Source organism: Macaca fascicularis, chromosome 20 (genome assembly GCF_037993035.2).
Source record: "Macaca fascicularis isolate 582-1 chromosome 20, T2T-MFA8v1.1".
NCBI classification, from domain to species: Eukaryota; Metazoa; Chordata; class Mammalia; order Primates; family Cercopithecidae; genus Macaca; species Macaca fascicularis.
The window spans coordinates 69534727-69549514 of NC_088394.1; the positions used below are offsets into that span (position 1 = coordinate 69534727).

Consider the following 14788-nt stretch of genomic DNA (forward strand, 5'->3'; position numbering starts at 1 on the left):
GGAACTGTTTTTATTCTTCTCATACAATTATAGGGACAGTTATTTCCATATTATGTTTTCCAAATATAGATATGAAATATCTATTTCATATTAAACAGTATAACTACACACAGCAGATCTATATTTTAGGCAACTGAATCCTTGTAAGTCCTTAAATTTAATTTATTTATTTTTTTTTTTTTTTTTTTTTTTTTTTTTTTTTTTTTTTGAGACGGAGTCTCGCTCTGTCACCCAGGCTGGAGTGCAGTGGCCGGATCTCAGCTCACTGCAAGCTCCGCCTCCCGGGTTTACGCCATTCTCCTGCCTCAGCCTCCCGAGTAGCTGGGACTACAGGCGCCCGCCACCTCGCCTGGCTAGTTTTTTGTATTTTTTAGTAGAGACGGGGTTTCACCGTGTTAACCAGGATGGTCTCGATCTCCTGACCTCGTGATCCGCCCGTCTCGGCCTCCCAAAGTGCTGGGATTACAGGCTTGAGCCACCGCGCCCGGCCTAAATTTAATTTATTAACATAGCCCCAAAGCTCAAGTACTTTGTAATAATTCCCATTTTTATCAAGAAGGCACAGGTATCACACTAATGACCTTCCACCATACAACAGTTAGCAGTGCATGACGCTGGGTACTGCAGTTTCTTTTTAACATCCGAAATGGTTTAAAAAGCCCCTAGATATGACTATTTTGATGTGGCATTTTATTCTGCTTTCACATAAAAGCCAAATAATATTTTCAAAGGGATGGACAGATAACATTAGGGCAATCCAGGGACACTCTCATTACTTTTTCTCTTGGCTTTTAATACCATCAGTGTTCGAATCCCACATCTCTCCTACACAGAAAGTTCCCACTGAAGTCTAGGCCTCGGAGAAAGGCTAATAGAGATCCCCCGCCACACACACACACACACACACACACCCAGCCTTGGATAGCACTCAGCGGGAGAGCAGGAACTCTCAACCCATCTGCACATCAGAACCACCTAACTCTCCCTCAGAACCTGCCCCATCCCCATCTGATGTCATTGGTCTGGAGAGGGGCGTGGGCATCTTTATTATGTATATATTTAACTTGTACAGCAGAGTTGAGAACCAGTGCTACAGATCAATCACCTGCCCTGTAGCTGAGTCGGGAAATCCCTGCCGGGGAAGGACCACACCTCAGTTTGACACGTTGCAACTGCCACTATTTTGTGTGCACCTAAAGCGTGGTGATCCAAGTCAGTGCCTTTCTCAAACATCACTCCGGAAGCTTCACCTCCAAGGAGCAGTGGGGCACATTCCTCAGCCCAGAGACTTGGCTTCCCCTGGGTCTTGTGGTGTGTATTAATAGGACCACTTACCTATCAGCGTCACCTGTTGAAGTAAAGATGGTTGAAGTCTGGCCCTGGAATGAGTTTGCTTCTGCAGACACACACCTCTGATGGAGGGTCCCCCTGCCTCTACCTTTTCCCCACACTCATCCCCCACAGTCTTCCTGCAAGAGGGACAGGAGGCTGGAAGAAGATGGCCTCTTGGGAATGAATGCTGTAAAGAAATGGGTCTCAGAAATGGTCCCTGGCCAGCAGCAGTACTATCACCTGGGAATTTATTAAAAATCCAAACTCTCAGTCCCCATGTCAGATCTACCGAATCAAAAAGTGTGTAGGTGTGGCCTGGCAATCTTTTAGCAAGCCCTTATACCTCAGAGGTGGCTTTCATGGAGGGAGATTCTTCTACTTCTTCTGCACCTCCCCACAACCCTAGCCCAGTATACTCTAGGACCAAAGAGGCTTTTTCTAGAATGTCCATAAACCCAGACCTTGACAGTAGTCCTCCCTCATCCTCAGGGGATATATTCCAAGGTGCCCAGTAGATGCCTGAAACCACAGATAGTACTGAACACTCTATATGTTATGGTATTTTCCTTTACATACATACCTATGATAAAGTTTAATTTATAAATTAGACACAGTAAGAGATTAACAACAATAACAATAAAGTGGAACAATTTTAATAATATGCCAGCATCACTACTCATGTGCTTCGGGGCCATTATTAAACTAAATAAGGTTTCCTTGAACACAAGCATTGCGATCCCATGACAGTTGACCTGCTAACCCCAAGTCATCTACTCAGTGATTGTCAAGTGGGTTGTGTCTACAGCATGCGTACGCTGGACCAGAGGGTGATTCACATCCTGAGCGGGATGGAGTGGGATGGCATGAGATTTCCTCAAGTTATTCAGAACAGCGTGCCACTTAAAATGTATGAATTGTTTATTTCTGGAATTTTTCGTTGAATATTTTCATTCCATAGTTGACCACAGGTAACTGAAACCATAGAGGAGGAGGACTGCCGTACTTAATAGACAATTTATTTTTACAACCTCTAAAGACACCACTGATAGTTATAAAGACAACTAGATGACAGATTTTCCCAATGGTTAAGTGAGCAAAGATCGCTCTGACCAATCATCTGAGAGAATGCTAAGATCAATGAGCAAGTATGATGACTTGCAAATATATGGAGTCTGTATAAAGTCAGTGCTTCTCAAATATTAGTGTACATCAGCATCCCCTGGAGGGCTTACTAAAACAGATTGCTGAGCCCCACCCTCAGGAAGTCCCATCTAGGAGATTTGGGTGGGGCTTGAGAACTTGCATTTCTAACCAGTTCCTGGTGATGCTCCTTGGTGATACCAATCAGACTGTGAGAACCACAACTCTAAAGCCTCCAGCCTCCTGGTTATTTGGAGTGGCCTATGGACCTGCAGTATCAGCATCACCTGGGAATCTGTTAGAAAGGCAGGCCCTCAGGCCCCATCCCAGACCTGTGGAATCAGAATCTGCATTTTCATGGACCTCCAGGCGATTTGCATGCACACTGAAGCTGAGAGTGCTACCTTAAGGTCCCTGGCAAAACCTGACCTTTGCCAAACCCACAGCCATAACTCTCTTCATTACAGCCCTGAGAGGAGTCTTACCAAATGTGCATAGGACCTAGTTGATGAAATTAACCCTCCCCAAAATGTGCCTCCTTCCACCTATTCACCAGAGGTATAGCTAAGGGGTCATGGTAGTGGGAGGAGGGGAGTAATTGGTCCATCACCCTACTCTTCAGAAAGGTTATGCCTTTTCAGTAGTGGTGAATATGGCACACCAAATGGTTCCTAAGGCTGAAGAAAAAAAGGAAGAAGCTATATGCAATCTTGGCTAACATGCCACCAGTCAGAGTATGGCTTTTACCCAGCCTTGGGGTGGCTTGGGGCAACTCCCCCCACTTCAGATCTGTTCCAATGCTCCCCAAGTCACTGAAGCTGTCCTTATACATTTTATAAAATTAATCAGGGAGAAGGGAGGGGGAGAAACAAAAATGAACCCAGGTTGCAACACACTCAGCATTAATCACTAGATCAGCCTGTGCTCAGACCTGCTTCCTCATAGCTGTTTGGTGCCTGCTGCTTCAGAATCACATAGAGTAGACCCTGCTAAAGATCATTGTTCCCCTCAATGCTATGGAGGTAACAACTTGAACATTAGGAAATGTTATGTTTTCCATTTGAGATATTTATTCTTTCAAGTTCTGTGTACCAGTGAATCAACTGACATCAGCTGATCTGAAGGACCCCACGAGAAGCTGACTCACCAAAGAATGCAGTTTACACATCCTGACGATTTCATCCATCTTACCCAACCAGTGACCCAGTTTTGCAGCCCTTCACCCTCCAGGATCCGCTTAAAAACCCCAGCACAGAACTCCTCCAGGAGATGGATTTGAGGGTCTCCTCCCATCTCATCACTCAGTGCCTCTGATCATGGAACTCTTTCTCTGCTGCATCCCCACTGTCTCTGTGCATTGGTCTGTTACTGCGCAGTGGGCACACAAACCTGTTGGTCCTGTAACACCACTGAATCTAGGGTCCAAATCCTCCTAGCCCCTGAGAGAGGAGGAAGTTCTTTCTCCCTGGGACCAAGAGCCAAGCTCAGATCCTGCCCCAATGTGAACCCTCTTACAGGCTGGTTTGAGATTGGGTGCATTTCTTCCCTTTAGGTTTTTCTCATGTTTCCTTGGACTCAAAAATAACAAAATAGTCTTATATCAGCAAATTTGGAATGGCAAAGTAGCTTAACAGGGGGCTTGATGAAAATAACCCTTCCAACACATGCGTGTGGAAGTTACATTGGAGAGTCCATTCTCAGCAAAGCAGACCAGGAGACTTCTAACTGGGGGATGTTCAGAAAATGTCAGGGTAGCTGTGTGACAGAACTCCAAGGAGCACTGTGCACAGAATACCATGGCAATGGGGCTCCCTGGCCTTGTTCCACACAGAGCCCCTGGTGAGTGTGGCATGCTAAGTCTAACCACTTCTTTAGGAGCCTCAAGTCAGAGGTGACAATATTATGATGTTGGTGAGGGCCTGCCACATCTCAAGAGCCTCTACCTAATACCTTAAACCCTGTTGCCCTGAAACTCCAGCTACAATTACATTGCTGTTGGAGAAACTGCTTTGTACAGTTCAAGATTTAGGTACAATTTCATACAATGTCACCAGAAGCCTCTTGGTGCAAGTTATGTCATAACTTTTATATACCTTGTAATAGCTATTATGCATAGTTGTTACAGAACTATTACAAGTTTTAACATAACAACCAAGCATCACACAGATGCAGATGAATTATAACTGTGAAATAATAAGCAGTATGCAGTCAGGCACATCAGTTATCCCCCTAGTCTAGAAGAGCTTCAACAAGAATGGTCACAGGTCAGAGAAAAAGAACAAGGGTAGAAGGCAAAGGTGGCCCTTGCGCTTTATTTTTAGCACCACTACTAGTTCAATTATGCATAAACAATCTTACCTAGTTGGCGTTTTTCACGATGTTAGAGAAAAGAACCACTTCCTTCTAGGAACTTCTGACATAAAGGTAGGCATTGGTCTGGGCCTTGAATAAAAAACTGGTTACTTAGCAACCTGAGCCAGAATGTAATTTCAGGAGAAAAGAATACTTCTGGTTTAAAAAAAAAAAATCCTTACTGTTTGAATTATTAAAAACCGTATCATGACCCTTGGGAAATTAAGTTCATCTCTAAGAAAAAGCCAAACCAAAAAGCAAAAGAAACATGAAATATTATATTAGATATGGGTCCCGTGGAAATGTACACACATTGGAGAAATGGAACCAAATCATTCCCATTGATTTAGGTTTTTTCAGTGTTTTGCATCAACCATCATCAAAATCCTAAAACCAAACTTTGCAAGATATTTGGAGATGTCTTTGGCAGTACTACTACTACTTGTTAGCACACCTACCTTCATTCATAGGATTGTGTCAGCAAAGGTTTTAACAGCTGTGAAAACCCCACCAGTATAGGAAAATACATTTTTTATGGATTTTTCTAGACATGATATCTGCATGACTTGCAGAGTTTTGGATTAGCCTTTGTATTCATTTTCTATGGCTGCATAACAAATTACCACAAAACTAGGAGAGCAAAACAACACAAATTTATTATCTCACAGTGTCCATGGGTTGAGAGACCAGTGTGAATTAGATTCTCAGCTCAGGGTTCCACAAGGCTGAAATCAAGGGGCTGGCCTGCTGCATCCTCATCAGGAGGCTCAACTAGGGAAAGATCTGCTTCCAAGGACCCTCAATGTGTTGGCAAAATTCATTTCCTTGTGGCCATATGACTGAAGTCCTTACAGGACAGTCTCTCTTCCACTTCAAACTTCTTCTAATCTCTTTTAAGTACTCAGTTGATTCAGTCAGGCCCACCCAAGTTAATCTCTCTTTTTATTAATTAAATGTCAGCTGATTAGGGACCTTAATTACATCTGCAAAATTTCTTCTGTGATATTACATAATATAATCATGTGAGTGATGCATAGCCCATCATATTTACAAGTCTTGTTCACACTGAAAGAGAGGATAATACAGGGCATGTACACAAAGGGGTGGGAATATTGGAGGTCATCCTATAATTCTGCCTATCTTTACCCTTCATTCATTGTGTCCCTGTTTCTGATCTATAAGTTGAGGATAATACTCCATTTTCAAGGTTGTTATAAGGCCAACATATGCATTTTTCATTCATTAAAGAAAAGTATCACCATGCATTCTGAAACTGTTTGTATTTGATATTCTTTGAGCTCCACTGTAATCTAGCCCTTGTCCTAAGTCCCTGTTCACTCTGAAAGCTTATGAGAAGAAAGGCTGACACACCTCCCTATTAGTGCATATTTACCACACTCCGGCCATAAATTGCTTTTAAATATTTTGCCACGTAGTTGGGATTTCTGTTCCACCATGTAATGTGATTCCCAAAGCATCTGAAGGGGCTGCTTTCCAGGAAACCCATCTAGAGACCTGCACTCAGCAGATCTGGGGCCTGTCTGTCTGTAACCAGCCCTCCTAGGCATCGGAGCATGGTAAATACACCCCAAGTCCCAAATGGTGGGTGACAGACACTGTTGGTACCTGAGATCTTAGGTGGTAGACGGGTAGTGCCATTTTTAATTGAGAATTTACTTTGATGTGTCTTAGAAAAAATATACCTATTCAAACTCATGATTTTAGGGCACAAGCAAAACTGAAAGAGATTTAAAGTATTTAAGTGAGTTGATTTGAGGAAAATATTAAATAGATAATACGAGTGGCTAGAATATGGTGAAAGTGATGACAGTGTTAACTGCAGTTAGGGAAACATCTGCATCTAGGAAATTGGTAAGTGGCCAAGTACTGAATGAACTAGTGAATTCGGTGAGTATTGAATAAATTATGTTAAGTGAATCAGACTCCAAGAACCCATTCGGTCTTACGAACGTCTACAGAAGCCCAGCACGTGCCATCAGTTGAGCTACATACCCATTAAAGCACGTCTGAAATCACACTCCAGCTACCTGGCGCGCAGCGGGATGGCGTACGCGGTGTAGGTGGAGCCTTGCGAGGGCGTGGCTAATCCACCTGAGGGCCGCGGTGGGGGCGTGGCTGGCGAGGGGCGGGTCCTCGCGGCGGAAAGCGGAAGTGTTATAGAGTCATGTGACCCGAGTAACATGGCCGCTGTCCCGTGAGTACCGCTGGTACCGGGCGAGAGTTGTTAGGCGGCCAGGGTCAGGTGTGCTGGAGCAGGGTCCGGGCCCGGGTTCCAGGGCGAGGCGGCGGAGCGTGGCAGGCAAGCCCGGAGCGGCGTGGTCCATGCGCCGGCGCCGGGGGCAGAGCGGAGCCGCAGACTCCCCTGGCCCCGGCGCGGCCCCGGCAGCCGCGGGCTAAGGAGTCGCGAGGCTCCCCGAGCTGCCACCATGAACCCCGAGAAGGATTTCGCGCCGCTCACGCCTAACATCGTGCGCGCCCTCAATGACAAGCTGTACGAAAAGCGGAAGGTGGCAGCGCTGGAGATCGAGAAGTAAGAGCCGCAAGGACCCCTCCCTGGCTCTGCAGCCCCTGACTGCTCTGCTCCTCAGGGGGACTCCTCACGCCTTCCTAGCCAGGGTTATTTTCCCAGGTTTTAGGCCCTTACCTTAGCGTAGTGATTAAGAGCAGATTGGGAGCCATATCTAGGAGTCCCCGGTTTACTCCTGACTGGCTGTGTAATTCGGTCCCAGCTTTTTAACCTCCCGGTGCCACAAAGGGCTGCAGTGAGAGTGAAGTGACATCATGTATGGGTAGTGCTTTGCACAGTGCATGGCACAAAGTGAGTCTTCGGTGCGGTGCCACCCAAACCAGCAAATCAGAGAGTTGTCTCTGTGGTGGGAGAGAAGTCAGAAGCCGGAGAATTTGCAGGTGATGGTGACCAGCCTGGTTTCTTACCTAGCTTCTGAGAGGTGAAGGAGACTGTTAGTGACCAAGTAGAGAATCCGGTCGGAAACCTAGTGATCTCAATGCTCAGAGAGTTGTTTGTTTTATCTGTGTTATAACACCCTTCCCTGCAAATGGAAGTAGAAATAATTTGACCTTTCTTGCTTCTGCAGTCTTGTTACATGCATGTGTAACAGCGATCTTTTCTTTATTTCCCAATGTACAAAACAACGAAAGTTTAACTGGGGATGTTTTATTAAGTTTTTTGGTTTTGGTTTTGGTTTTTAACTGCAATATTATTTTACTTTTGGTGGTTTTCTGCCAGTCAAATCTTAGTGTTAAAGTCAAGTGAGTGAGTGATTTCAGAAAAGTGGAAAGAAGCAGGCTGTGAAACTGGAAGAATACCAGTCTGGGAGGCAGAAAAGGTAGATTGTAGTTCTGTTCTGTCCAGTAGAGTAGCCGTTGGCCATGTGTAGCTATTATAAATTTAAATTATTAAAGATTAAACTTTAGTTTCTCAGTCACACTACCCATATTTCAAGTGTTCAATAGCCACGTGTAGCTATTGGCTACTATATTGGGCAGCACAGATTATAGACTGTTTCCATCATTGCAGAATGCTCTGTTGGACTGCTCTAATCTGTTCTATGGTGTGACATTCATTCTTTAACCTGGGGCAAATTCCTTAACTCAGGGTTTCTCAGCCTCTGCACCATTCACATTTTGGAACAGATGATTTTTGGTTGTAGTGGGCTGTCCTGTGTCTTGCAAGATTTTTAGCAGCGTCTCTGACCTCTTTTCACTGGGTGCCAGTAGCACTTCATCTGTTGTAACAATCAAAAATGTCTTCAGACATTGCCAGATGTCCCCCGAAGGAGCAAAATTGCCCCAGTTGAGAACTGCTGCTTGTAATCCAAGTGTTGCTTTGGATTTTAGTTTCCTCCTCGACTAAAGGATTTGGACCTTGATAAGAAACCCCCCACCCAGCCTCCATTCAGCTCTCATGCTCAATATGTCCACAGCCATCTAGCTGCTTCTCTCATGGGACACCACTTTCTTGACTGCTCTTTTTATATAGCTTTTTGTTTATACCTGACTGTCACGAATGCTAGCAAGTCTTACTGCACATTGCCATACTGAATAGAGGGATCCAGAGATGATATATAGACATGATTCCGTGTCCATGGGGTTTTGTTGGCTTTGAAGTTGCCTTGACACCTAGTTTTGTCCCTCACCCACTCTGCTTCTCGGGAATATCTGGTTTTATTACAGCTTGAGTCATCTGTTGAGGCCTTGAAGAGAGAGGTGTTCATCTTAATATTATTGTTGCTTCCAGCACAACCTGTGTATCTGTTCTCACTCTGCAGACGGTTCTGTAAGGGTTTTGTCTTTGATAGAGTTCATTTTGTATTGGACATCGCCCTTGATTTGTGGAATTTAGAGAAATTCACCAGTGCCTTAACTGGACTGTGAACTCCTTAAGAGCAGAGAGTCCTGTTTATGTATCTGTTTTATTTATCCTTAGCACCTAGCCTGGCAGCACTTGACAGTTGGTGTCCAAATAAATGAATGACCATATATTTTCGGTGGAAAAATAACATTGCAGGCTCAGGACGTTGCTGCTCAAAAGCATGACCTACAGACAGCAGCATCAGGATCCTCTGGGAGCTTGTTAGAGGTTCTCAGACCTATGGAATCAGAATCTGCATTTTAACAAGATCCCTGGGTGATCTGTGTGCACATTAAAGTTTGAGAAGCACTGGCCTCAAAGACCCGCTCATCTGTTTCCAGCCTTCTCCAGTCGTGCTTAGAATGAAGAATGGCTGGTTAGTTTGATGCCTTCCTCAGAATGTGTGTTTCACAAATTGCTTAGAGACAGATACTGATTTATCTGTGCTTCACCAGCATTTTGCGTGTCTGAGCGCTTTCTCTGTGTCAGGTACACATAGGATATTGTATGTTTTAATATATTCTTCATTTGGCCTGGTCAAAGTGACCCGCAACAAACACAGACTATTAATTAATCTCTCATTAATCAGACTGCAGATGCCCAATAAAAGAAGAGTCCGAATATTGGCAGTTATCTGTGTAGTGTAAATGAGTCAGTTCATGTGCTTCCTAAATAAAAGTGCTTAGTCCTGTTCTTAGGTAAGTGGCCCCTTTAAGATACCCTATTTCCTGAGAGGCTGCGTGGCATGGTGTTTAAGAGCAGGCTGTGGAACTGGGGTCCAGGCTCCCATTTACTCGCTAGGTGACCCTGAGCAAGCTAATTAACCTCTGTGCCTCCATTTCTTCATCTGTAAAATGAGAATAATAATAATATGCATAGAGTTGTTCGAGCTAATGTTGTAAAGTGCTCTATTAGTCTGTTCTTGCACTGCTATGAACAAATACCTGAGACTGGGTAATTTATGAAAAAAGAGATTTATTTGGCTCACGGTTCTGCAAGCTGTATAGGAAGCATCGCAGCTTCTGCTTCTGGGGCCTCAGGATGCTTCCAGTCGTGATGGAGAGCAAAGAGGGAGCAAGGCGTCTCACATGGCGGGAGCAGAAGCAGGAGCAAAAGAGATGGAGCAGGGAGGTGCTGCACACTTTTAAACAACCAGCTCTCTTGAGAACACACTCACTGTCACAAGAACAGCACCAAGAAGATGGTGCTAGGCCATTCGTCATCACGGGAGAAATCCACCCCTATGATCCAGCCACCTCCCACCAGGCCCCATCTCCAACACTGGAAACACCAGTTCAACAAGAGATTTGGTGGGGACACAGATCCAACCATATCAAGTACTTAGTGTAGTACTGGGCACATTGCAATTGTTATAAACTATATATATAGAGAGAGAGAATTGTTATATAATTGCCCTAATTATTTCTAACATATGTATATCACATAGTTGTCATCTGTCAGTACTGCTCTTACCACTTTTTGCTAGGGGGAATGATAGCCTCCCATATTTGCCCCATGCTAATCCCTGGAGGCTGTGAATATGTTATGTTACATGGCAAGGGGGAATTAAGATTGCTACTCGCTAACCTTAAAATAGAGAGATTATCCTGGATTATCGAGGTGGGCCCGATGTAACCCTAACCAGGAGAGTCAGTGTCAGAGTGATGTGATGTGAGAAAACTTACCCTGTCATCACTGGCTTTGAAGATGGAAGGGAACCACCAGCCAAGGAATGCTGGCAGCCTCTAGAAGCTGGCAAGAAAATGGATTTTCCCCTAGAGTTCCAGAAAATAACATAGCCTGCCAACATCTTGATTTTATCTCAGTAAGACCCATAGTAATACATGCGTTGTTTGTGAATTTTTTTAATTTTTTAATTTCTTCTATAGAGGTTGGTTCTCACTATGTTGCCCAGGCTGGTCTTGAACTTCTAGGCTGAAACAAGCCTCCCACTCAGCCTCCCAAAGTGCTGGGATTACAGGCATGAGCCAGGATGCCTGACCAATTTATATTATTCTAAGCCACTAAGTTTGTGGTAATTATTACTGTAGCAAATAGAAAACGAGTACAACTCTACTGTCATTGTTCTAAATCTACCACCCTGGCCAGACTGTGAGCTTCCTGCAGGATCCATGCCTTCATATCATCTTTGTAAGCTCAGTGCTTGCCAGCACTTGGCAGGTGTTAGTAGAAGGCTGAAGCACTAACCGCTCATCAGGTTTGCCCCTGGCTTTCCCAGATCAAATAGTTAACCCGCAGCGTCTTTGTTGGCCTGAGGGCAGCCATCATGGTAAGGTTTGATTAAAGCTCCAGAGGATAGAATACGTTGTATTAGTCTGCTGGAGCTGCCATAGCAAAATACCACAGACTAGATGGTTTAAACAACAGAAATGTATTTCTTACAGTTCTGGGGGCTGGGAAATCCAATGCCTGTAAGGTAGGTTTCATCCTGAGGCTTCTTTTAGCTTCTAGGCAACTGCCTTCTCACATGTGTGATGTGTGTTCCCTTGACCTCTTCTTTTGGATAGGGAGGGTGAGGTGGTAGCTCTAGTGTCTCTCTCTCTTTTTTTTTTTTTTTCCTTTTGGAGACAGGGTCTCACCCCGTCACCTAGGCTGGAGTGCAGTGGTGCAATCATAGCCCACCACGGCCTTGAACTGGGCTCAAGCTATTCTCCCACCTCAGCCTCCCAAGTAGCTGGGACTACGGGCACACACCCCCATACCCAGCTAGTCTTGAACTCCTGGCCTCAAGCAATCGCTGAGATTACAGGCATGAGCCACTGCCCCAGCCTGGTGTCTCCTCTTATGAGGACACTGATCCTATGGAATCAGGGGCCCCACCCTTACGACCTCTTTTAACCTTAATTACTTCCTTATAGGCCCTCTCTCCAAATCCAATCACACTGTGCATCAGAACTTCAATATATGAATCTGGGGGTTGAGGGACTGTTCAGACTATCACAGTGATCATAGTGAAGCCTGAGAGTGCACGTATATAAAGTGCTGTCTGCCCCATTTTGGATGGTTGGGAGGATATAGAAAAGCTTCCTTTTATTTGGCCATCGTATACCCCTCATCTCATTTATTTTGCATGGGTGCCCTGTGAACGTGGTGGTGTTACACCGTTTCACAGGTGAGGAAACAGGCTCGCTGAGGTTAAGTAATCTTCCCATGGTTTCATAGCTAGAACCTAGCTAGAAAACTCAGGTTCATGTGTCTCAGAAGACGTTCCCACTGCATGACTGGTTTTCCCTACCAAAAAGGGGTCATAGTTAGAATAAAAGGAATTTCATACTTGAAATTCTCCACAGTGGTTTTAGCTGCCACTTTGAGTTCTCCAGAGCTCGGGTGACAGAGCCAGTCCTGCCTATGGTGTTCCAGTGAGGAGTTAAAACCACTAATAAGAGGGGATTGTATCATGATGACAGGCCTCTCAGGCACTAAAAATGCAGAGAGATGGATGCTTGCCTCAACTGAAGGACCCCCGGATCCAGAATCTTGAGACCACCAGTGTGGTGTTAAGTGACCACACTAACTGGCTAAATGTTGGGAGACAGTTGTGCAAAGTCCTGGAGAACTTTTGCCCCTACCTTCTTATTCCCACAGGACCACACAATTTCCTATAAGATAAGGCAGTCAGGTTAGGATTTTTATCATGGCTGTTGCAGGTTTTGTGGTTTTCAGTTTTAATATAGTCATTGATCAGTCATAATGAAAAGGGTGGGAAGATGCTAGGCTGTCTTCCCAGAAGAGTCTTTAACGTTGGGGAGAAATGCTAGCAGGCACTCAGATCAGTGTGGTGGGTGCTCGCTTTGCAAGGCGTCGTGGAGGCAGGGCCGCCACTGTCTCACTGCTGGCTGGGAGAGACAGCGCCACTCATGGTCACGTCTCTAGTGGTCCTGAGCTTTGAGTTGCGTCTGTGGTCCTACCTCCCTGAATGCACCTGATCTTGTCTTTGAACTTGGAGTTCAAAAGCCAGCATACATACATGCCCTGCTAGGTGGCCCAGGCCATGCCCCCTGAGAGCCCAAAGCCCCAGGGAGGGCTGCTTGGAGCAGAGCCCCTGAATCGTGCCTGCCTGCCTGCTGGCTGTGGGGGAGGCGAGGCCCTGGAGCTCTGTGAACAGGTGAAAGTTGAACAGGTGAAGGTTGACCTGGTTCTTTGGAGCCTACCACCTCTGTGGGGAAGGTGCCAGAGTCCTGTGTCGCTTCAGGGGGATGCATTCTGAGAAGTGTGGTGTTGGGCAGTTTCATCATTGTGTGAAAACATAGAGTTACTCACACAAACCTAGATGGTGCAGCCTGCCACACACTAGGCCGTATGGTCGAGCCTATTGTCCCTAGTCTACAAACCTGCACAGCATGTGACTGTTGAGTACTTAGGCAATTGTAACACAGTGGTATGTGTGTACCCCAGTATATCTGAACATAGAAATAGTATAGTAAAAATACAATATTATCATCTTACGGGACCACTGTGGAATATGCAGTCTGTTGTTGACCAAAATGTCCTTATATGACACATAACTGTTTTTATTACCCAGTGACTCAAGGTAATTTTTGGAGTGCAGGTCAGAATTCCACCTAGCTTGGCTGTTTATCAGCAGTAGGACCCTGTTTAAATTGTTTAATCCCGGGGTCACAGGCTGGCCCCTAGGAGCTGTGACCTACACACAGACCTGTTTGGTTTGGCCTGAATCGCAAAGTATTTTAAATTGAGAAATTTCACAGTGAAATTCAGGTTTCTGGATTATCTTATAGACTTGGGAGATGCGGCCTGCATTCCTGCAAAGCAAATTGGCAGGAGCTTTGCCACCTGTTGGCAGATTAACCAGAGCCTGTTTTACCTCCTGGGCTTTCCCCTGTATCTCCTGCCTGGCCCCTGTGAGCATCTGAGTTTGTGATCTCTGGTTCAACCTCTCTGTGCCTCAGTTTTCTTATCTAAAAAAAAATAGCCCCTTGAAAACACTATGCTAAGTGAAAGAAGCCAACCGTAAAAGGCCACATATTGTATGATTCTATTTATATAAAATGGCCAGAATAGGCAAATCTGTAGAAACAGAAAGTAGACTCGGGGTTGCCTAGGGCTTGGGGGAAGAGATTCGGGGGAATGGGGAGTGACTGCCAGTGGGTGCAGGGTTTCTTTTGGGGATGGTAAAAAAAATGTTCTACAATTGATGGTGGTGATGGTTGCACAACTTTGTGAATATACAAAAGACTGCTGACACCTGCACTCTAAAATAGTGAATTTATGGTACGTGAATTGTGTCCCAATTTTTAAATTAGTGCTGTTTTGTTACAGTCTGAGGGAAGCAGTTATTCAGTGGTCACAACTACTGTCACCCGAGATCGCAACAAGCCTCCTGCTGTCACCAACTCTTGCTTCTCCTTTGTAGTTTTTTCCACTGGTTGGATCCACTGTATGCTCAGTACGTGCTCATTCCTACATCGTATCTGCTCATTTCTTACCAGTTCATTCCTAGGCCTTTTCAGAGAAGGTCGTGAGCCCTTCCTCAGGGACACATGTTGCACTTTCCCATTCAGTTTTGGAGACTGGTTAACAAGTGGAAAC

At 45.0% G+C, this 14788-nt stretch overlaps 1 protein-coding gene across 3 annotated transcripts in view; it reads left to right on the forward strand.

The window, feature by feature from the left end:
* Positions 1-7018: 7018 nt before the first annotated feature.
* Positions 7019-14788, forward strand: part of VAC14 (VAC14 component of PIKFYVE complex) — a 115313-nt gene continuing 107543 nt past the window's right edge. For all 3 annotated transcript variants that reach the window (XM_005592488.3, XM_005592493.5, XM_074027566.1), the window contains exon 1: positions 7019-7375. In XM_005592488.3, the coding sequence (XP_005592545.3) occupies positions 7272-7375 (104 nt within the window). In that variant the 5' untranslated portion in view covers positions 7019-7271. The remainder of the gene's footprint in view (positions 7376-14788) is intronic.